General features: G+C 39.2%; 1 protein-coding gene across 3 annotated transcripts in view; it reads right to left on the bottom strand.

The window, feature by feature from the left end:
- The window catches only part of LOC131685422 (mucin-5AC), a 232,477-nt gene that overhangs the window by 77,606 nt on the left and 132,262 nt on the right, over positions 1-22,609 (bottom strand). For all 3 annotated transcript variants that reach the window (XM_058969121.1, XM_058969122.1, XM_058969124.1), the window contains one exon: positions 5,111-5,731. In XM_058969121.1, coding sequence (XP_058825104.1) covers positions 5,111-5,708 — 598 coding nt within the window. In that variant the 5' untranslated portion in view covers positions 5,709-5,731. The remainder of the gene's footprint in view (positions 1-5,110; positions 5,732-22,609) is intronic.

Genomic DNA, 22,609 nt, shown 5'->3' with positions numbered 1-22,609 from the left:
CGCATCGGTTGATTGCGTAGTTCGTCGTTAGCTCGGCGTTTAAGCGGTTATATACAAAGTTGAGGTTCGCCAAAATCGAAAAAATAGCATATTCTGAATGTGCATACTTTTGAAAGTATCTGTTCGAAATTTCTTCCAGATCAGAGCACTAGAATTCAAACTGCAGCCGTTTACAGCGCGCTTGTTATACCCACGAATCTGGGAGTGTTCACCGCAAGCCTCTGCGAAAAGAATGCAATTCGACGGAAAGGCCATAATTCCGAAAATTTTAAGTACTTTTTAATACAAATAGTTATTTTTTTTCGACAAACTGTCTTTCGCTTTTTCAAACAAAATTTGCATATAACCCGTTCAAAAAATCATGAACTTGGTTTACTTTTCCTCCTCAACTTTGTGTATAACCCCTTAATATATTATCACGAAGCCACGTTTCGGTGAGAATGTTTTTTATTCTCATCCTACGAACATTCTGGTAGTAGACGGTCAATAATGTATGTATTGTATGCGACGGCATGCTATGAACCAATAGGTTGTCCGGGAGCTAACTATCATTTGAACTTCTCACGATCTCCGAACACAGAGCTGGGACGACTAAGCTGGTCGCTGGCTGGCAGCACAACTGTCTCGGAACGCTCGGGGGTATAACGAGCGTCCCGGTGGTGGCAGTGTAGTGCAGCGTGATTTTGTAGATGTAGTCTCGGCGATGGCATGTAAATTATGCTTCGATCAAGTAACGGCAGATTGCACGAACGTGTTGCACCCGAAGACACGTTGTAATCAAAATGTTTTTTTTCAGAAAGCGAACTGTCATGTAAAGCAAATGGTACATGGTTCAACGGAGTAGTCAATCGAGTCCTTGAAACACCCACTCCCGATTTCTGGTAGCTCAGTTCGCAGAAAAACTGAACAAATCGGGTGGTATTGTTGTCGCTGTTTCTAGTACGTAGGACATTTTTTAATTTTATATTCTAGTTAGTTCAAATGAATATTGATAAAAAAAATTGGCAATAAAGAATGGATTCCAAAATTTGCGCACATTGTGTGGACCAAAAAGTACTTTAGTGATAGACTCTGCAAAGTAGTCATGTTGTCCCATCTGCCAACCGACATAAAATAGCACCTGAGTGACAATAACGTGAAAAAAATCCGTTCATAACTTCATGAAAACAAGATCACGATTTCGTGAACTGAAGGATTTACGAAAACCGCGACCAAGTTCATGAAATCATGAATAATAAACCTCGTATCCATGCAACTATTTGTGTTTCCAAAAAACTAGTTCGCGTCAAATATATACATGGCGTTACAATCGAATGTTTGGTAGGGTTACTGTGGGTATTGCCTGCACATGTGATCCTTGTTAATAATTTGGGAATACAATGACGACAGCTAAACGATGTTCATGTTCTGCTTTCTCATCAAGTTACCGTGATAATTTATTCGTGAGTTTGCTATCGGATTTTTCTATTAGATTAGTTTGATTTATGTTCATGATTGCAGGATCTTATTCACGATTTTCGTAATTTCTATTTCGTGGTATTTTAGTTATGAGCAGAATGATTCATGGTCATGATTTCAAGATACTAGTCGCGATTTTTGTGTGAGTGATGTGTTTTATATTCATGATTTCTGGATCTTAGTCACGATTTTCGTAATATTTATTCACACTATCTTGATATTTAAGTCACGAGTAAAGTGATTTATATTCATGATTTTAGGATCTTAGCAATGATTTTTGATATTTTTGTCACGAATAATATGATGCATGTTCTTGATTTTAGGATCTTAGTCGCGATTTACGTAATTTATTTGCACGTTATCATGATATTTTATTCTAGAGCTTACTTTCGAATTTGACATGTGGAGTGATGTGAGCGATGTTCATGAAATCAGCAGTTTTATTATGATATTCGTAATTTCTCTTCGCCTTATCACGATCTGTTATTTTTTGTTATTTTCGGTTTTTGTGCTCGGAGTATCGCGACAATATAAACAGGAACATAAATGTATGATTAATAAGCGGGAACTTGTTCCATTAACTATGCCACGAACACGCTTTGTGACTCTATAATGTATTTTTGGTGCTCAGCGCAGTTTTTTTTTGTTTTGATTATAGAGGTTTTAACCTTAGGGTCATTCGACTTTGTCGGTTTAGAGAAATCTCTTTAAAAGCATCTCTAACCCTACGTGCGGGGTTTGGAATTGAACCCTGATGAGCTACGTACAAGGCAACCGCTTTACCAACTACGCTATCTCCACACTAGGGCATTGCAAAAAAAAAAATTTAATTCTCAAAGGCCCCCCTCCCATATTGTGACAAATGTCAAAGTAAGCTTAAATGCCAAATTTCAGACCATTTGGACAATTTTAGACTCCCGCCCATTTCGCTTGAAATTTTTGAAATTGGTACTATGGGAAAATATAGAGGAAAAATATACTAAATGCTATAATTTTTGAAGTAGCGATCAGAAAATTACAATTTATACCTCTTTTTAAAGGAAATGATATAAGTCTTTGAAGGGAGACATTCCTCTTTCTAGAAAAATAGAGGAAAGTTGAGTACTGGGTCATTTTGGCCCCAAAATCCCCTATTTTTCATGATTTTTCTGCTTTGTGATGCAAATCATACATATTTTGGAGTTTTTCTAATGTGAACAAATCTCAGAAATCGAACGGAGCCTATTTGACCTTTGTCCGAATATGGGAAGTTGGGATTATAGGGCCTTTTGTCATTAATATTAAATTTTATAATTTTCTCGAGCATATATCTCTATTATTATTCAATCAATTTTCATGAAATGTAGCTTGTTGAACGCGGAAAATTCTTATAAACACAACAAAAATGAATTCGTTAGCGGTAAAATTCAGAAACATCAAATTTTTGGACATTAACTCTACAAATCACATTTTTTTCGTTAAATGTCCCAATACCTCAACTTCCCCTATTTTTCCAGGATGGGAACTTTTCTCATGCGATCCTCAAGCGTATTTTACACTAAAAGTAGTAAATTTAATAAGAATTTTGCTGTTGGATGGAGTTAATATGTGCAATTTTTTGATAAAAATGTGAAATCGAGACTATATATCAGATAATTTGATGTTTCTGAATTTTACCGATAACGAATCTATTTTTATTGTGTTCCTAAGAATTTTTCACGTTTAACAAGGTACATTTTATGAGAATTGATTGAAGAATAATAGATAAATGCACGAGAAAATGATAAAATTTAATATTGATGACAAAAGGCCCTATAACCCCAACTTCCCGTATTTGGACAAAGGTCAAAAAGGTTCCGTTCGATTTTTGAGATTTTTTCACATTAGAAAAACTCCAAAATATGTTTGATTTGCATCACGAAGCAGAAAAATTATTAAAAATGGGGGATTTTGGGGCCAAAATGACCCAGTACCCCACATTCCCCGATTTGTCTAGAAACAGGAATATCTTCTTTCAAATACTAAGGTTATTTAATTTAAAAAGAGGTACAAATTGTAATTTTCTGATTGCTACTTCAAAAGTTATAGCATTTAATATATTTTTCCTCCATATTTTCCCAAAAAACAAATTTTGCAATGCCCTACTCCACACCCTCAGTGCAGTTTTCTTTTCTGTCGAGACATCACACTGAACTTTATCAACTGAATAATGAATAGGTCCTAATGGTTTTCTTATAGCTTCTGCTCGTGCCTATAGCTGGTCGCTAGCAGCTGGACATATATGACATTTCATGGAATAGTGCATGAAACAAAAATGATTCTACCAATAATACTCTAGATTTTGTGAAATAGTTCCCCTGAAAATTTTATGACCATGTTGCAAGAAATTGGAAATGATTAGGGATATGTTCTAAATATCACAAGAACACAAGATAGATTCTAGGTCAAGTACTAGGAATCATGAACTAGTTCGCGAACCCATGAATATTTCTTGATAGTGTGAAATATTTTAAGTGTACGACTGGGCGTGACTATTGTACTAGGAATCATGAACCAGTTCACGAAGACATGAATATTTGATGATTTCGTGAACTATTCAACGAGAACGAATGGTATGTCGTGACTGTTATACTAGGAATCATGAACCGGTTCACGAATACATACAAATACTTTATGATTTCGAGAACTACTTCACGAGAACGAAATGTTTGTCGCGACTTTCAGTTCATGCATACATGAATAATATTCTATGATGTCGTGAACTATTTCACGACTAATGGTAAGTAGTAGCCACTACTACTAGAAATCATGAGCCAGTTCACGAATACATGAATAAAATTGCATGATTTCGTGAAATATTTCACGAGCGCGATTCGTGAATAATATTCTAGGGATCATGAACGAATACATGAATAATAGTCTATGATTTCGTGAACTATTTCACGACCACGAAGGGTAAGTCGGGACTATTATACTAGGAATCATGAAACAGTTCCCGAATACATGAATATTTGATGATTTTGTGAACTTTTTCTCGAGCAGGGATATTGGATCGTGACTAATGTATTAAGAATCATGAATTAGTTCACGAGGATTGTATAATTCATAAATGAAATTCCGAGTTTCGTGAAATAGTTCACGAGAAAGCTAAGTTAAATTTTGGTTTTATGAGTATTGTTCTTAAAGTTGTGTACTAGTTCACGTACAGAAAATCGATTTGGTAATGACATGGCGGAAAACATGACAAAACAAAAACAAATAGTTCCACTAATAAAAGCTTTACACTGGCGTTACTGAAGGGAAATTGAGCATAATTATCAAAAGCTATGATTTTTGTTCATGGTCCTGTTTTCGTAACGTAAAAACGTGGTTGTTCTAAAATTCATGGCACTTTATTTACGATTTTGGAAACAATTTTTTCTCCGTGTATTGCTTGACACTTTTAAGAAATCATAAATAACAGAGCACTTCATTTTAAAAAACAACATTAATCACATCAAAATGTACGAAGAATTCCGTGATGGTTGGTAGAACTATTTGGGTACGTAGATGGAGCCATACCATGAGTAGGATATCAAGTTTCAATTGGTCCCAAAAATAGCCATCATTCGATAGGACACGACAAAAAAGCTCGATAATATTATGACAAACAAAAACACAACTAACAACATACCTTTTCCGTAACCTCCGGAGCTGCTGTGACTGCTAGCATTGCTGATGGTGCGTTTGCGGGAACTACCGCTGCCGCCAATCAGTGGCACGATAGCGGACCCTCCGGCGGCAGGTTGATGCCGGGGAGAGGACGCCGCAATCGACGAGAGCGTCACCGAGTGCGGCGAGCTGGAGGTGGTCAGATAGGCAGTTGTACCCTGCGGAACCAGTCCGGTTACAACTGCCGTAGTAGTTCCACCGGCTACGCCCCCATTGAGCGGTGATATGAGCCGTGCCGGTGAGGCTGAGACGCCACCGGTCGAAGCACTTCCTGGGCTGGTGGTGGTGGTACTACTAGCCGTGGTCAGGATAACCGTACCGTTACTAATCTTGCCGATCGGCGGCAGAAAACGGGTTTCACTTATACCGGTACTGTGGCTGGGAATTAAACTAATGGTACTATTGCTACTGTTTGTATGCACACTACTACTGCCGTTGCTGGTTTGGGAGTTGGTCGGTATGATCGTGACATCACTGTTGAATTTATGTGGTATTTGCTGTTGTTGTTCCTGCAGCTCTAGAAACCGAGCCGCCTGCAGCAACGTATCCAAGCCAGACATGTTTCAGAGTGAATACTGAAAATCTGCGAACGAAGAGAAGTGGAAAGAAGAAATGATTGTAACAAACACACATTTGAATTCAGCAGACTATATAGCAATAATCAGGTAAATTATATAAAATGAATAATAACGGTAGATATTTGCGGTTGCGTATCACGATGGACTCGGGCGTGCAGCCCCCCACAACCATTCCGTCGGACTTATGAGGGAAGCGAACCTCACACACCTGTTTGTTGTTCCTCTGGAGTTCTAAATATACGGACTAACCATCAGAGAAAGTTATTCGCTCAAAGTCACCATATCGACTGTTTGACCGCTTCAGAAATCCGGAAAAGATCGCAACTAACAAGATCCGTAGATATGTAGTAGTAATATAAAACCGGTACGGATGGCACCTACGTACATACGCACTAAATTTCTTCCAACTTTACATCGCTAGACGTGATGCGGGTAGAACGGATAGCACACACAAAAACATGGTGGGAAAATTCGCCGTAAACATAAGGGGGAAGAGCATAATCGGCGTGTAGTGGGTCATGAAAATGAAGTAAAGCATCATGTGAGGAAGAAACGCCGGATAAATAAGAAGGGTGGAAAGGGCGAGAGGTACTCTACAACAATTGTGTATCAAAAAAAATCACACACCTTAGTCAACATTAAGACCTTAAATTTTGACATTTATTCGCTTCTCCACCAGCAAAGCTATAAGCCACGTAACCTTTTTTAAATTGTCACGTCGGACAGTAAAACATTTCCAGACGAAACGTTTGCCAACGATCGCAATACTTTGCAGCGCTGCAAAAACGGTAGTTGGAAATTCAATGTGTGCGTGATAGCCTGGGAAGGGCCAAAATTCCTCTCATTCTCTCTCTCTCTGCAGAGCGATTCGGACGTTGAGCTCTCCACGTGAGCATACCACTATGTATGTATGTACCAAATCAAACGCAACACATGACTCAAGCGATTCGCGTCACTGTTTTTATTTTGTTTGTACATCACGCCGATTATACGCTATATATAAAACTTGGGGTATTAGGGACGAATGTTTTTCTTCGATTTTTCGATAGAAAAAGTTCTGTATTTTTAGATTTTGTTCTGTTGATGTAAATTTTAAGCCAAAATAACAGATTAAACAAATCGTTCAATTGAAAGTCTGTCAACGAATTTGAAAAGGGGGAAATATTACACAAACACAATTGTTATATTCTCATAAAATAAATGGTGGAGATTTTGTTTAATTTTCCTTACGAGCCGATTATTCGCCTTTCATAGTATATGTAGCAATCGATTTGCCCTTCGAATGGAAAACAATCGTCATTTCCCTTTACGTGAATTTTCAATCACACCGCGAGAGGGTCGTTCTACTACAACTACAGCCAAACGCATATGAAATGCGAGAGAGAATTTTTTCGCGGTCGTGCGAATCGTTTATAGGACACGCAGTTTTGCGCGCGTGTACGCACGCACTGAGAGAAATGAGCGACCACGCTACTGCGATGATTCGCTCCTCGCGACGTGCGTTATATACACACTAGTCGCGTTGAGTAGGTGAATTTTCTCACCACGCACGCAACGGAGAACCGGTTTTCCAGGGCTCGGGAACTATGCGTGTGCGTATATCCGTATCCGAAAGAGAAGCGAACAAAAAGCCGTTCCATGTACTGAGCACCGCCGCCGCGCAGTTGTCAAGAACGGAAATAGCTGTTTGTGTCTGATAATTGACCCTTCTCTCTATACACAGCCGATGATGAAGGCACTACTGCTGACTGGACTGAACGAAACAAAGACCGAGAACGTCACCGTCACAGCAGTCACAGCGAAAATAATTTTACTTCTTGATTTTTTTTTCGCCGACATCAGCAACTCCGTCGATCGTCGTCGGGGTTAGAACAGGGGAAGAGGCTGGGAAAGGGCGACGAAATAAAATATTGCACTTATTTTTTCCGATGACTACAAAATATTACATTGAAAGAATGGATCTGAATTTATGGTCGATACACATACAGCTGCAAGTGAAAGAAAAACAAACAATGATGCACACTATGGCGAGCGTGAGTTGTACGCGTTTGTTCATTGAGTGAGTTTATTCGAATCACCACCGAAGAAGAGAGTGAGAGTTTAGCGATCGAGGGCGATAATCTTCATTGAAGAGTGAGATAGAGAGAGAGAGGCTATAAATATATCGAAACTTTTGAATGGCAAGGTCACAGGCCGATCAGTGGATGCACATGAGCGTGTTTGTGACAGACGTTTGACGGTATGAGTGATATTCTCGAGCTGTACCTGTATCACAGTTTTACCCGGCTATTCATAAGTGCAAATGTATTTATATGCACTTTTGGTGGTATTACCGCAGAGAAAATTATCAATATCAACAATAATATTATTATTAGATTATTATCACATTTGGGTAATTTATCGTAATTGGTAGTGGTCTAAATCGAGATATGCGAAGGCAAAAATGTCTGATCAAAAGTATTTCGCATGAAGATTTGATCACAGACAAACATGTATTACACTGTTTAGTTTCGTTGTTCAGTTTCTCTAAACAAGAAAATGAAATATGTTCCGATAACGTAATATGAAGACTTTTTTCAATAGGTCCAATCTACAAAAGAGAGCCTCTCTTTGTTTACTTTCTCTTCCGCGAATTACTCGGTCACCTTTCTGATTTCCCTTCAACTTTATGCATACTAAGCTAGTAAAAACCTTGGTCTTTCGAAACATACTGTTAAATGTTTAAAAAGTTTTATGGTTTCGCAGTAATCAGCGAAAGAGAAAGCGAAAAAAGAGGGCTCTCATTTGCAGATTGGACCTAATGAATAAAAAGTCTTCATATACTTTTTCTTTGTCATTACATGATTTCTGAATAATTTTATCTCAAAGTAGATTTTGACAGTTGGGTTTTACGCCTATTACAACGTTTTTCGATGAGTCTATGAATTTCGCACGTCTTTTCGAAATAACACTGAATTCTTTCTTGTTCTTAGTATTACGTTTATTTGTCTGTGACAAAACTGCTGCTGTTGTTTGGTTACGCATACATCCTCACCAAACCTATACGTATACCTCTGCCCAGTCACATTATCTTGATATGCAACAAAGTAAGTTTAGTTCTGTTCGCTGTCATAACGGAGTCGGGTTTCGTTCGACGATAATAAACCGTACTCGTGGAAGATGTCGTCCATAGCACTATATATACTTGCAACGGAAAAGAGAGTACTTGGAGTGAGAAGTCTGCAATGCGCGGTGCGTCCAACAAGGAACTTTAAACAGATTCAATATGTTATTTCGCATAATAATATAGAAAATCGAAGATCTGAAACAATCATTTAGTTTTTTTAGGTTAGAATTTCTTGTTTAATCGAATTGTTACCATTTTAAAGTGCGCTAGTACAATATAAACAAAAAACATTTCCCATTTTTGCATCAACTGCCTTATGCGAATAATTTTAATGGCGATATGTGATATTTTATCCCAAAAAAAAAAAAACAAATGGATTAGACCGATTTGCGTACACCTAAGTTTGATGAAGTTGGATTTTTTTAGTTTCGAAAATTGATCTCATCAGTAACTAGCACTAATTTGGGGCCAGTTAGACAATAAATCCAAACAGTCAACCACTAGTGAGAACGACTTAAAGTAGTGATGCCTGCATCATTCAAAAAACAGGTGACGTTACCGACATTTTCTGCCTATTTCGGGCAAGGCCATCAATATGGTGCATCAAAAAACACTAAAACTGTGTGAATTTTTATATATAAGTTTAGTGCAGAGCACAGATTTGTTTGCATCACAGTCTAAATCAGGTAACGAACGCAGCAGTTTTTCAGGAGACTTCGCGAAATCAGTTGACGTTAGGTATCTGAAGACGACGAACGGAGGATTTTTTTTTCGAAAACTTACGTACTGAGTAGACTTGTTATTATGAGATTCAACCTACCTATGATTTTTTCAATCATAGAAATTTTAACCTTAGGGTCATTCACTTCTTTTTTCAGGTTAGAAATATTTCTTTTAAAAAATTTCTAATCCTATGTGCGGTGTTGGGAATCGAACCAAGGTGAGCTGCGTATAAGGTACTCGATTTACCAACTACGCTATGACCACCCTCGATCCGAAGAATATATTCGAATATTTGTTTACCTTTACCAAACGTTCTTTTACGCAATTTTTACGAGGTTTTTAGGCGGATTTCCCAATAATGCAGAATGCAAAAAACATAAAATAAATTTAGAATTTTTTTGCGCGCATTTCTCAATCTACGCGCTTGTTGAAAAAAAATCTTTTGAATGCAAAAGACTTGGAATATTTTTGGAAAAATGAAAAAATGTGTAGGGTGAACATATCAGACGAGTAAAACTATAGGACAATCGAGAAGAGATCCCGTTACCTCTCGTGCCTGGAAAAATATTTTCCAGGTTTTGGGAATTAACATTTCTGGGGGTCTGGTTGGTTGAACACTGCTAGAATGTAATTCTTGAGGACTCGATTATCGAGCATTTATTTAGATGTACATACACATACATGTACATACAAATCTGCAATCCTCAATTGGGCGGATAAGATGAAATATTTTGAGATCGACTGTGAAGGACCGGCGACGAGTCTTCCGCACGGAATACACATCATTGAAGTAAAACAGAAATATCAGTGACCCCAAGTAGCTTCCCTGGGTTATTCCTGATGTAGAAGTAAATTTAGGTTCCGGGAAATCTCCAATTATCTCTCGATCTGTGAGCTAGGATCGAAACAAATTTGCTTTATATAGGTCAGTGTAAATAATATCAGTTTAAGTGCTATACTCCCTGTTATATAGGATGTTCCTGCATTGGTCCTGGAGTGGGTGATTGATGTTTCACTTATTTGACTAGAGAAAAACTGGAAACATGTTCGCGAATTACAAGCAAGATGGAAAAATGCTATAGCTAGAGATGCTCGAAAGATGTGAAGAAACGGAGTCTTTGAAACATGTCTTTTCAGAAGCACCGAAGATAATCCGTCGGCACTCGGATTGATAAACGATTTAAACCGAGAAGAAGGACTGGTAATTATCGTTCCATCGAAATATCCCGAGTTTGGCCCACAACTGGAATCGGTTCGAATTGTTCTTATAATTTTCTCTGTTTTAAAATTATATAATATAATGAGTAAAAAAATGAGCCAGGAAAAATCTAGCATTTTCCACGACATCCAGGACAATCAGTTAAAAACCAGGACATGTTCGGAGAAACCAGAACGTATGGTCTTCCTAATATTGAGTATCCTCGGAATTAGGTTTAACTAAATTCACTGTAACCCAATCAGTATGGGTATTTTCGAAATTGTTTCGACGGGCGTGTTTCATAAGTTGATGTTTAGCGCCATTTGGAAATCTGAGATGAAAACGTCGGTCTCAACGAAATTCCAATCCAATCCAACGAAATTCCAATCCAAATTCTAATCCAATCAATATGGAGCAGAAAAAAAGATAGATAGATATAGAGAAGGGACCGGAAGCCCCCACCTTAGATTGAAAAATGGCGTCAATTAATGGTAATTACGTAGCTTGACGGTAACTCAAGACCCCCTAACCCCCCCCCCCCCATCGTCACACATCATCACAAAATGCAAAACTCCCCCTCCCCCATATAATGCTACGTCATTTATGGATGATCCCTAATCTTTAAGACTGTTCCGAAAATACCCATCGTGATTGGGTTATAGAGAATTTTGCCACACCGGAACTCGCCATCTTGGATTTCAAAATGAGCATGATTGACCGTACACTTCGTACACTCTGTGACTGACAAGAACAAACTAAATTGCACAGAGCATCGATAGTTCTATATGTACTTTGAAATGTCAATAACGGCGCCGGTCACGTCCTTACAGTCACCGGGGAAGGAAAGGAATGTTAGTGTAACAAACGTTATTATGGAGACCGACTGGAAGGAGTTTTTGTTAGTAGGATGGGATAAAGAATTTCACAAATCTGGATTCACCTTAATAAGTGATACGAGCTATGCAACTTTCAGAAGTGTTATCATGGGTTTATTGCTCTGGGCAGCCAGCTGCCGAGAATTCATGATGGATTTATCATTTCCTGAATCAATTTGGAAATGCTGTTTATAAAATAAGTAACTTAACATTAGCAACAGTCAGGCGTGTTGTCTTTGTTTGATTGAAACAAACTGCATGCGAAAGATTTCATTGTTCCTTATTTCTTTATTCGGACGTAACACGACATTCCAAGGACAATGCAATATAATGAAAAGCTGTCCGAGATATTTATCGAAATAGATATGCTAATATCTATGTAACTAAAGATTTCGTAATACAAATATTCTTTATCGTGTATTAACTGTACTATTATTATTATATGAAATGAAATTATAATTATGTATTGGTTTCTTTCTCCGCGCAATTTTGAATAAGGTGTCGATTCTAATATCATCATCACGCGCGCTTTGTTATGCTAACTAAAGCGCACTATAACCGGTATAAAATAAGCACTATCGAAATATCTGAAACGACCAACTTTATATGTCGAATATACATCTACTGACATGGGTTTTATGCTAATTACTAGAACAAGATTGGAGATAATAGGAACGAATAAAAAACAATTTAATTTAAAACCCATAAAATGGAGCAGATGCAAGAAATAAAGAAGAGACTCCTGGTTTTGTCCACTATCACGGCAATAATCATGAAGAATTAAGTTTAACATGACTATCAATAATATAGTACATGTACTACTCCCAAGTATATGAAAATACTCACTAAAATGAGAATAATTATTATAAATGATTGATGATTTAATGGACTAAAATAGACCAATGAATATGACAATAATACATTTTTTATTCGTACTGCCGCAAATTGGTCTTGCGAATAGTCAATTCTACATGAGTAAACAGTCATCATTACACAAGACAAGACCATGCGTATTGCCTACGCACACTAAATACCGAGTGGATTAGTTTCCTAGTTGGTCAAATAAACACAAAACAAACAGAGAAATCAGTTTCCTTATTCCAAAGAAATGTCAGCTCGATTGGCATCACCCGTGGATACGCGTTCCCGGATTTGGCTAAACCGGAAGTCGCCATTTTGGATTTTTAAATGACGCTAAACACCTTCGGAACCTCGACACCCACTCGTCAAAAACATTCTGACAATACCCATATTGTTGAGATGTGGGCTATAAGGAGTCTTTAATATCCGTCTTTTCCAAAAATCTTCTAAGTCTTTTACATTTGAAATTTTTTTTCAGAAACCGCGTAAATTGCGAAAATTGCGTAATTCCATTTTTTCAAATTCTTTTGCATTCACAAGGGCTTGATTTTACGCAATTTTCGAATCACGCGGATTTACGCGGTACGTATGCCTCCGTAAAAACATGACTGTATTTATACCCGATGGTTGAAAACTTGTAAAGCGCTGAAAAACCCGATTTACAAAAGGTTCGCTTATTTCATGTAAATTCCAGCAGCGAATTTTGAACTTTGTATTCGTGAAATCAGTTGATACTAGTTTTACCAAAAAAATTTTCGCCCTGGTGAGAAATTTTGGTGTTTACCCAATTTTCCTCCTTAGGGTGAAATATAGCATAGTGCTTTGGCATAGGCCTGCTAAGCCAAGACAAGTTGCGGCTTCACTGTGTCTCATCGGCATAAACAGAACTTCTGCTCGGACGGGACATCACGTTTTATCAGTCGTTCGATTGAAACACAAAGTGTGTTTTAGTTTTAAGGGATTTGCGTCAAGCCGGCGCTAATCTATTCCGACAAAAAGTTAGTGTCGGTTTCTGATGAGGCGAAGCCGAAACACAACCGCGCTTTTACGTATTTTTTTTAAAATATTGATTATAGAGGTTTTAACCTTAAGGTCATTCGCCTCTTCGGGCTAGAAAAATCTTTTAGGAAACATCTATAGCCCTATGTGTGGGGTTGGGACTCGAACCCAGGTGATCTGCGTACAAGGCAATCAATTTACGTATTTTTTAGCGCTATTTGCCAAGAAAATTGGTAGCTTACATCATATATTCAGTGAAAAGTGAGTATGCGGAGTGAGCAAATTTTTCCTTTTTATCGTCTGACTTGTGTTTCAATTTATCTCACATAATTTTCGTCTCTTCTTTCGAATTCTTCAAGTTTTCGCTTTAACCTGTGCATAAACTCTCCTAAAAAGATCCAGCTGATGATAAAATCAATATCGAACGGAACTCGTCATCAAAGAATCCGACGTCCCGTTTAAAATCATACACATTGAACTAGATCGGTCCATTATTTAGGATAAACTAAGTATTTTAAAGATTTTGAAAGAGCTGATGCCGTGTCAGATATCTCGAAAGTTCGCCCAGATTAGTTCGGAATTATAATATTCTGACCAAAGCGAGCAAATAACGTTACTGGTGGCAAGTCTTTTACGAAGGAGTACTGCATTTACATACCCGCTTATAAAGGTGAGATACACGGCGTTGTTTCCGATTCGAGTTTGGCATGGGTAGATCTACTGATGTACGGTATTGGCTGTTTCAAGAACCCTTTGCTCCAGTGGCAATCGCACTGGGTCGGACAAAAATATGTGTCTACTTCGACAAGAACTACCTGTCTGGTCGGTTGTTGCATTGTGGCATTGCACTAAATACAAGCAGCTGGGCCATTGTACAACACTGGATGGCGCACGACGCAAACAGTCTTTATGTGACAATTGCATAGAGAATCACGAGAATGGCAATTGCATTGAGAATGCTGAAAAGTGTGCACATTGTGGGAAGATCCCACATGATCTATTACTATGTCCCACCTACAAACAGCGCTCGAGAAATCTGAGGCGTTCCCTTACAAGACGTTGTAAGCATTCTTTTGCAGACATATTAAAAAGAGTTACTTTTTGGATTTACTGAGACGAACAAGTCGAAGCACAAAAATCCGACTTCAATCAATTTCATTAGAATAATATCCATTTTTTCACATTTGGATTTTTTTCAAATCGCATGAGACATTTTTTAAAATTAAAATATAATCCAAAAGCTCATTCATTTCCATTCATGGACACGTTGTATGAATTATTAAGATAAGAAATCTGCGGTCAAGTATGCTGATATCTATAAATTTTTCGTTATTTTTTCTCATCGCGCACGTTTCGTGAAGTATAACCGTACCATTTTCTACTGGTTGGAAAGGAAACGAACCACAATTAGTGTTTGGCAATTTGCTTGGACTGTGCTGTGTAGCATTCATCGGACGACAGAAACCAGTTCTGCCTCTCCTCCAGCGCACACGCTTCTTGACATCTTCTTGTGTTTTCTTCGTTCCATCACATGGCGACTGCTGTTGTGGTTGTTGTTGTCGATTTACACTTGCAACCGTCCAATTGCTTAGCTTTGATTACAAAACACTTGAGGCGAGCAATGCAGCATTCTTCGAACTGGAATTCGTGGCGATTCCAAAACGTTGTGTACATACATAGCTAGTTGTCATGAGTCACACGATTGTCCTGTTTTCATTCAATGGCTCTGTATTTCAGTCGTAGCAATCGCCAATAGTAGATACACCGGAAGCTTCGCTTGCGACGCGCGACCTGACCAACAATTGACAATTGGAAAAGCATTTCTTTGTTCGCATGTTATGGTGACACATGCGCGCCATCGTCCGTTCTCTTCGGAAGACGAATTCGCCTTGTTTTCGTGTTGTCGTTTCGATGTATAGCTGTTTGCTAACATACCGATTGAGAAATATGTACGTGGCCGGCCGTTGAGCAAGATTTGTAAACACTTCTAAGGCTACAAGTCGCCCCACCCCCGACTCCTCCAACGCCCCAGCGATGCATATAGCACATTAGTGGTGACCGGTCCGTTCCGATCGCCTGCAGACAATTCCACCACGCGACCCTTCAGCACGGATGGGTGTTGTGTGGTTCGATTTTCAAGCACTTCAGGGGCAGAGATTTTTTTTTTAGACTGTGGTAGTAGGCTTTCGCGATCGTTGTTAATACATGGTCGGACACGCCAGCTTCATACCATAATCAGATTTTTCATGCACATACATGCTTATGGTATAAGGAGAAATGTTTTTGCGATGCTTCTCACGTGTTGTGGAAGGTACACCGCAGCCGCGTCGAGTGTATTTCATAGCCGATAGCGATGCAACGGATGTCGCCTTCAGCAAGCGATGGTGTGTGCGGTCGGAACTAGGCTTGTATTGAAATGTTCCCTCTATGCTGCACACAACAATATGGCACTCTAGTACAGTTTGATATGATTTCTTTCATCCATATAAATAGGAGAGATTTTAAGGCTCAAGTTACCTCAAGGCTTGGTAGTGTGCGTAAGAAAAATTGTGCTCAGCTTTGCCACCAGATTATCCATTTAAATCTTTTCAAAACTCTAAAAGAAGAATATCAGTCGATTTATTAGATCATCACGATTCAATTCATGCAAAATACCTGCCGGAAAAGCCATCGGCTTAGCTGAATGGTGCTTTTGAAAATGTGGCTGTGGTTTTTTCATTGCGCTGTTGTGTTGCATGCCCCAGCACGGTGTGGTAGTGTGACAAAAATCACAGCCACTTTTTCAAAAGCACCATTTAGCGAAACCGATAGTTTTTCCAGCAGCTATTTTATATGATTTGAATCGTTGTGATCTGATAAATCGGCTGATATTCTTCTTTTAGAGTTTTGAAAAGGTTTAAATGTATAATCCGGTGGCAAAGCTGAACACAATTTTTCCTACCCATACTACCCAGCGTTCAAAACTAATACATGCTCAAAAAAGGTAACTTGAACCTTAAGTGAGCTTCACTACTACACAACTACTAGCATGTTCTGAGAGATCAGAACGGTGCCCGTAATGGAAGACTTTCTTCCATAATTTGGATGTTTCATACGTCTCAAGAGCGTACAGAAATTTAGATTGTTATGCTTTTTTGACTGGAGATTAACTCCGTAAATTTTGCTTTGAACTAAAAATAATCCGGAACTATATCTCGAATATTTTTTCGCATAGACGTATTTCACAATGAGATATAGGCCAGATTGGATTAAACCAAAAATTTATCAAATTCAACTTGCTAAATTTTGAAATTTTGCCTTTCCTCAAGCACCACAATTGTTCCGTTCTGTTTTGGCCAGATTTGGCACCTTTCCATTAGAGATGGTCGGGTTCGGGTTCTTTTTTTTCGAGAGTTGTCCTACTGGAGCTGTAGAGCTAGGTTCTCGCTAGGGCTCCCCGTCAGAATCCGATACTACAATTTGCAGACGAGACAGGCAATGTCGCCCACTAAAACACTGTTTAAGGCCAATTGTAGCGGGTCGTAATTCTGAATGTGATATTCATTGTACGGTTCAGGTATGTGCGGGCGTAGGGCCTCGCGATCGCGTGTATCATCGCGAAGGGCTCAAGCATTTGTACGTTAACGTGTTCGATCGCGTGTGCGTTTGTATGTCGCGTGTGCTAACGTGTATGTAACTTCGCGTGTATTAATTCTATTTTATAACCGTGTGACTTTCGCATATTCGCGTGTGTTCTTGGATAATCATGCGCGGACCGTGAATCTAATACTTTATTTTGGTGTACGGCTCAGATGCTAAAAGAAAGTTAGATCTTCCATATCACTAGAGTTCCCGGTGATGTCGGCATGGAACGTGTTGTCTAGTGGAAATGGACTTTTTTATTGGTCCTACTGAATGTATGGACCTAAGTTATTAGGACAGAGAGTAATGGTTTCCGGACGTGACCGATTCATGAGCGCGCGATAACGGACGTTTGTAGGTTCGCGTTTAGGACAGCGTTTGAAACTTCCTAAGTGCTAAAACGTTCTTCTTGTTACCGGGGTGTTATTAGGTTTGCGCGATCGCGGATGTAGGTGTGCGTTGTTAATCGCGAAGGGCTTAAGCGTTCGCATGTTAACGCGTTTGTCACGTGTGTTCGCGTTCATGTGACTTCGCGTGTACGAAACTGGATTTTGTAACCGTGTGGCCATTCCTATATACGCGTGCGTTCTTGGATGGTCACGCGGACCTTCATTCTGATAGTTAGTTTTCGGTGCACAATTCACATTCGGACAGGGAGTAAGTTACCCCATATCACTAGAGTCCTTGGTCATGTCGCCATGTAACGTGGTGTCCAGTGGATATCAGAGCTTTCTTTTTTAAATTGGTCCAATTGAAGGCATGGACCTAGTCTGCTGATAACAAGGATAGAAACATCCGAAAGTGACCGATTCATGATCGTGCAACCGTGGGAGTTTTTAGGTTCAAGCTTGAGACCGCGTTTGAAAATTTATAGGAGCTGAGACATTCACGTTATCGCCGGGATGTTATCATGTTTACGAGGTCGCGGGTGTAGGTGCCGTGGATGGTCGCGAAGGTATCAAGCATTTGTATATTAACGTGTTTGTCCCGTGTATGTGACTCCGCGTGTATAATTTCGATTTTATAATGATGTAGCGTGTATTCTTGTTTGATCGCGCGCGAACCGTGAATTTGAGGCTTCATTTTTAGTGTATGGTACAGATGGTAGAAGAGAGTCCGTTTCCCATATCACTAGAGTTCCAGGTCATGTCACCATGGAACGTGTTGTTTAGTGAATATGAGCGTCACTTTTTTAATTGTTTCAACTGAAGACATTAGTCCATACTGCTAGGACCGAGGTAAGACTTCCGGACGTGACCGTTTCATTATCGCGCGAGTAGTGGGTTAATGTTTGAGACCGCGTTTGGAAGTTTAAAGATGCTACGTTTACTAAACTACCGGGTTTTTTTTCATGTAGGCGAAATCGCGGGCGTAAGTATGTGTGGACTATTGCAATTGCATGGTCGCGTTTGTGGCCAGGTTTGTGTTATCGCGAAGGATACGAGCGTTTGTACCTATGAGTATAGATAGCGTATAGTAGAGATATACCAATAAAAGGAATCATAACATACCAAATAAAGAAAAAAGATGCAAAGAGCTTGATTAGAAGTGTATGAATTGACCGATACTATTTTGGTATACATCAGAAATGGGAAAGCAAACTAATAAATTACAAAACAAACAGACTAATGAAGTAGTATAGAAAAACACATGTAACATGCAAGCAAACTCGCTTAAATGCAGCAAATGTTGTATATTTACCATTAACGACAATTGCATGCTGTTAGACTTTCATCATGCTATGCTGGCCGGGAATGGATGACTCACGTGCGTCGTTAAATTCATTGTACCCTAAATTATCCAACCCGACTTTCCCGAATGAATAGAACCAAATACAAAGCGCATCCATTCCCTGCCCCAACTGTCACAAATTCTCAAACGAACACATACATAGATAGACATACGACTAGCACATAACAATTGTACACTAGTACGAAAAACTACGATTATTATAAAGCGACAACTAATAGGTTTCTACTTATCCTACTTTATTAAATTAATTAAATTAGTATATGCACAATGACGAATTCGACCGATAAATGGACACACAATTACTCCTACTGTGAGCCCCGTCCACGAATACCACCATCAAATTGTGGAACAATATTTGCAAACACGGCACACAGCAAAAGTCAGTGCACGACGACCCGCTAGTTCGCCACATCACCGCGCACAGACCAGTGGTTGAGCGTTTGTATGCGCTGGTGCAGAGTATGAAGAAACATAGAACATAAACAAGGCGCATAAGCCCTCTCGGTCTCCTCGATGCACCACTATCGTGGCGTAATGCAATAACCATCTTAACCATCGCTGATGCACGCAATATGCCTGATGATGTTTGCAATACCCACAAACCCCCAACATTGGGGAGGGAATTTACACATCTTTTTCTTTTTAAAAAAAATAAAAGTATTTGAATGGAGATAGCTTCATTTCTGCTCTGGGCTGCAAATCATCCATATTTTGCAGGTTTTCCAAAACGAAAAAACCTCTAAAATCGAACGGAACCTTTGCGACCTTTGGCCGAATACGAGAAGTTGGAGAGTTATAGGGCCTTTTGTCATTCATATAATTTAATAATTTTCTCGTGCATATATCTCCACTACTCTTCAATCAATTTTCATAAAATGTGTTGAACGTGAAAAATTCTCAGGAGCAAAATAAAAATAAATTCGTTACCGGGAAAATTCAGATATCCCGAGCAAACGGAAAGCCCATAATACCCCCATGCTCATGGGGTTTGACGTGGGTGTTTGAAATGGGTTCAACCCATGAAAACGCCATCACCACGGTCCGGAAGATCCCATATAAAATTCCATATGTTGGTGTATTTATGGGTTATTGAAACCATTTTATGGCGTCTTGATGGTTGTGTATTTTGGCACGGACCATGTTTAAGGTCTTTTCAAGGGGCTATGTGGTGTTTGAACACTAGTGCATTGCAAAAAAATTTTTTTTTTGAATTCTCGAAGGCCCCCCCTCTCATATTGTGACAAATGTCAAAGCAAGCTCAGATGCCAAATTTCACATCATTTGGACAATTTTAGACCTCCGCCCACTTCGCTTGAAATGTTTTGAAATTGGTACTATGGGAAAATATGGAGGAAAAGTACATTAAATGCTATAACTTTTAAAGTAGCAATCAGAAAATTACAATTTATACCTCTTTTGAAAGGAAATAATCTTAGTATTTGAATGGAGACATTTTTGTTTCTAGGAAAATACGGGAAAGAGGGGTACTGGGTCATTTTGGCCCCAAAATCCCCTATTTTTAATGATTTTTCTGCTCCGTTATGCAAATCATACATATTTTGTAGTTTTTCTAATGTAAAAAATCTCAAAAATCAATCGGAGCCTTTTTGACCTTTGTCCGAATACGGAATCTATTTCTATTTTGTTTCTGATAATTATACGTGTACAACAAGGTAAAGTCTTTTTCTTTAATTCCTTTTTTTGGCACGGCTCACGGCGTTAGCTTCACGGAGCCGTGGGTCTTTTATATATTTACATGATGTAAACAATAAAAATAATAAACAATTTATACTAAGATCGATCCCGTACGCGCGACTTGCCATTGCGCGCAGAGATCCGTTTTCGTGTCGGGGAAATATTTGCAGCCACGTGAACTTTATCATGTGGGTCATTCATAACTCTGTCGTCGTCGCACATGTCCGGGTCATCATCGGGGTTACTGCCTTGATGTTCGCGATCGGGTGTTGTTCCTAGCTTCTTTCCCTTTCGGGTCACGAGCGTGAACCCTCCGCCATTGCTTGTAGCTCCCTCGTTGCTGGAATTAGCTGTTGAGTTTGTGGCACTTGACGTGGCTTTCGCAGTTTTTTTTTTTTTTTATTATTCATTTCGTTTATTTGATAGGCACAAATGCGTTAGCTTGGCGGTGCCAAATGCTTTTGTTTTTACATTTTGGATATCTTAAAACTAGGAGGTTACAATGTTGAAATATTTTTTCACAAAGGAAAAGAAAGTTTACAGCTATCTTAAGACTAGAAGTAAGATTCAATATACAAAAGAGGGCCAAAAGATTTTTTTTATGAAAAAATTTAAAACAAGGGATTCACTTTGATATACAAGAGGGGGAGTAATAGTATTTTACGAAATATTTTACGGTTATCTTAAAACTAACAATATAGTTTAGTACACAAAAGGGGGAACAAATATTTATGAGAAATTTCACAGAAATCTTAAAACTAGGGATTCAATTCTATTTACAAGATGGAGGACAAGAGTTTCAATAAAGAGTAAAAATTATAGCTATCTTAAAACTAGGAATACAGAATACTAATTTGAATTTTTTAACTAAAACTTATGCTTGGTCAAGATATTCAAAGGGTGGCTTATTTCCGCATCAGTGTAGCAGCAGTTGTATCAAGGACAGGGGAGAGACAGGGAAAGAAGAGCAAAACTTGCAACTTTCGCTCGAACGGCGGGGGGGGGGGGGGGGGGGAGGGGGATCAGCGTATCAAATTTGCGCCTCAGTATAGTAAGTCGTCGAGTACCGGATTGGCGGATGGTATTCTTCGGACCCGCAGGGAATCTTTCAAAAGTCATCGGACCTCGAGTCGCTCTCGCTTCAGTTTCCTTCTATGCAGGCGTAGTGGTAAGGGCGATGGCGGTTACATAGTGGCACTCTGGAGCTGATCGGTTCCACAAGGCAGGAGGAAACTCTAAAAACGAGAAATAAAAGAGAGGGGCTAAATTGGGATATTTATCGTTTTTATGAAGGTATAAATAAGGGACATATAGGGGAAATCACGAGTTGCCAGCATATCTCGGACTGGTACATTGGGTGGTCTACCTCGGGCCCGAAGGGATTCCTTTAACTGAGACCTGGCGTCACAATACCCGGCGCACACCCAGACAACGTGTTCGATGTCGTGATAGCCCTCGTCACAAGCGCACAGACTACTCTCCGCAAGCCCAATACGCCGCAAATGCGCATCCATGGTGTAGTGAATGGACATAAGTCGGGACATTACACGAATAAAATCCCGACCCACATCCATCCCCCCGAACCAGGAATCAGGAATCAGAATATATTGGCTCAAATGGCACGTTCCCCGTACATAGTCGGGGATTTGTGCCTTGCCGTGTGTTTTCATCATTTCCTGAGTGGAAGGAAAGGACAAGGAGGAGTGGGGAAGTAGAATTGGAAGGGTGGGAAAAATAACAGCACAAAACAAAAATAAACAACAGGTAAGTTAAACTCACAAGTAGTTCAACTTGCCTGCGAATAATCCTAAAGCTCTTTACCACATTGGATAAGAAACTTTAGTATGTCTCTGAGTTTCAGTCGACCAAACATGGTTTCGTCTATATAAGGACGGCTGAAGACTCGAAATCGCAATTGCGCTAGCGCTGGACAGTTGCATATCAGATGATATGAGGTTCCGTAGTCGGATTCACAAAGATCACATGAAAAAGACTCAGCGCGCTGAATAGTTGCCATGTGATAATTGAGTTTGCAGTGGCCGGTTAAAGCCCT

This window comes from Topomyia yanbarensis, chromosome 2, assembly GCF_030247195.1.
Source record: "Topomyia yanbarensis strain Yona2022 chromosome 2, ASM3024719v1, whole genome shotgun sequence".
In the NCBI taxonomy this organism is placed as follows: domain Eukaryota; kingdom Metazoa; phylum Arthropoda; class Insecta; order Diptera; family Culicidae; genus Topomyia; species Topomyia yanbarensis.
This window is presented reverse-complemented; position numbering and strand designations above follow the sequence as displayed.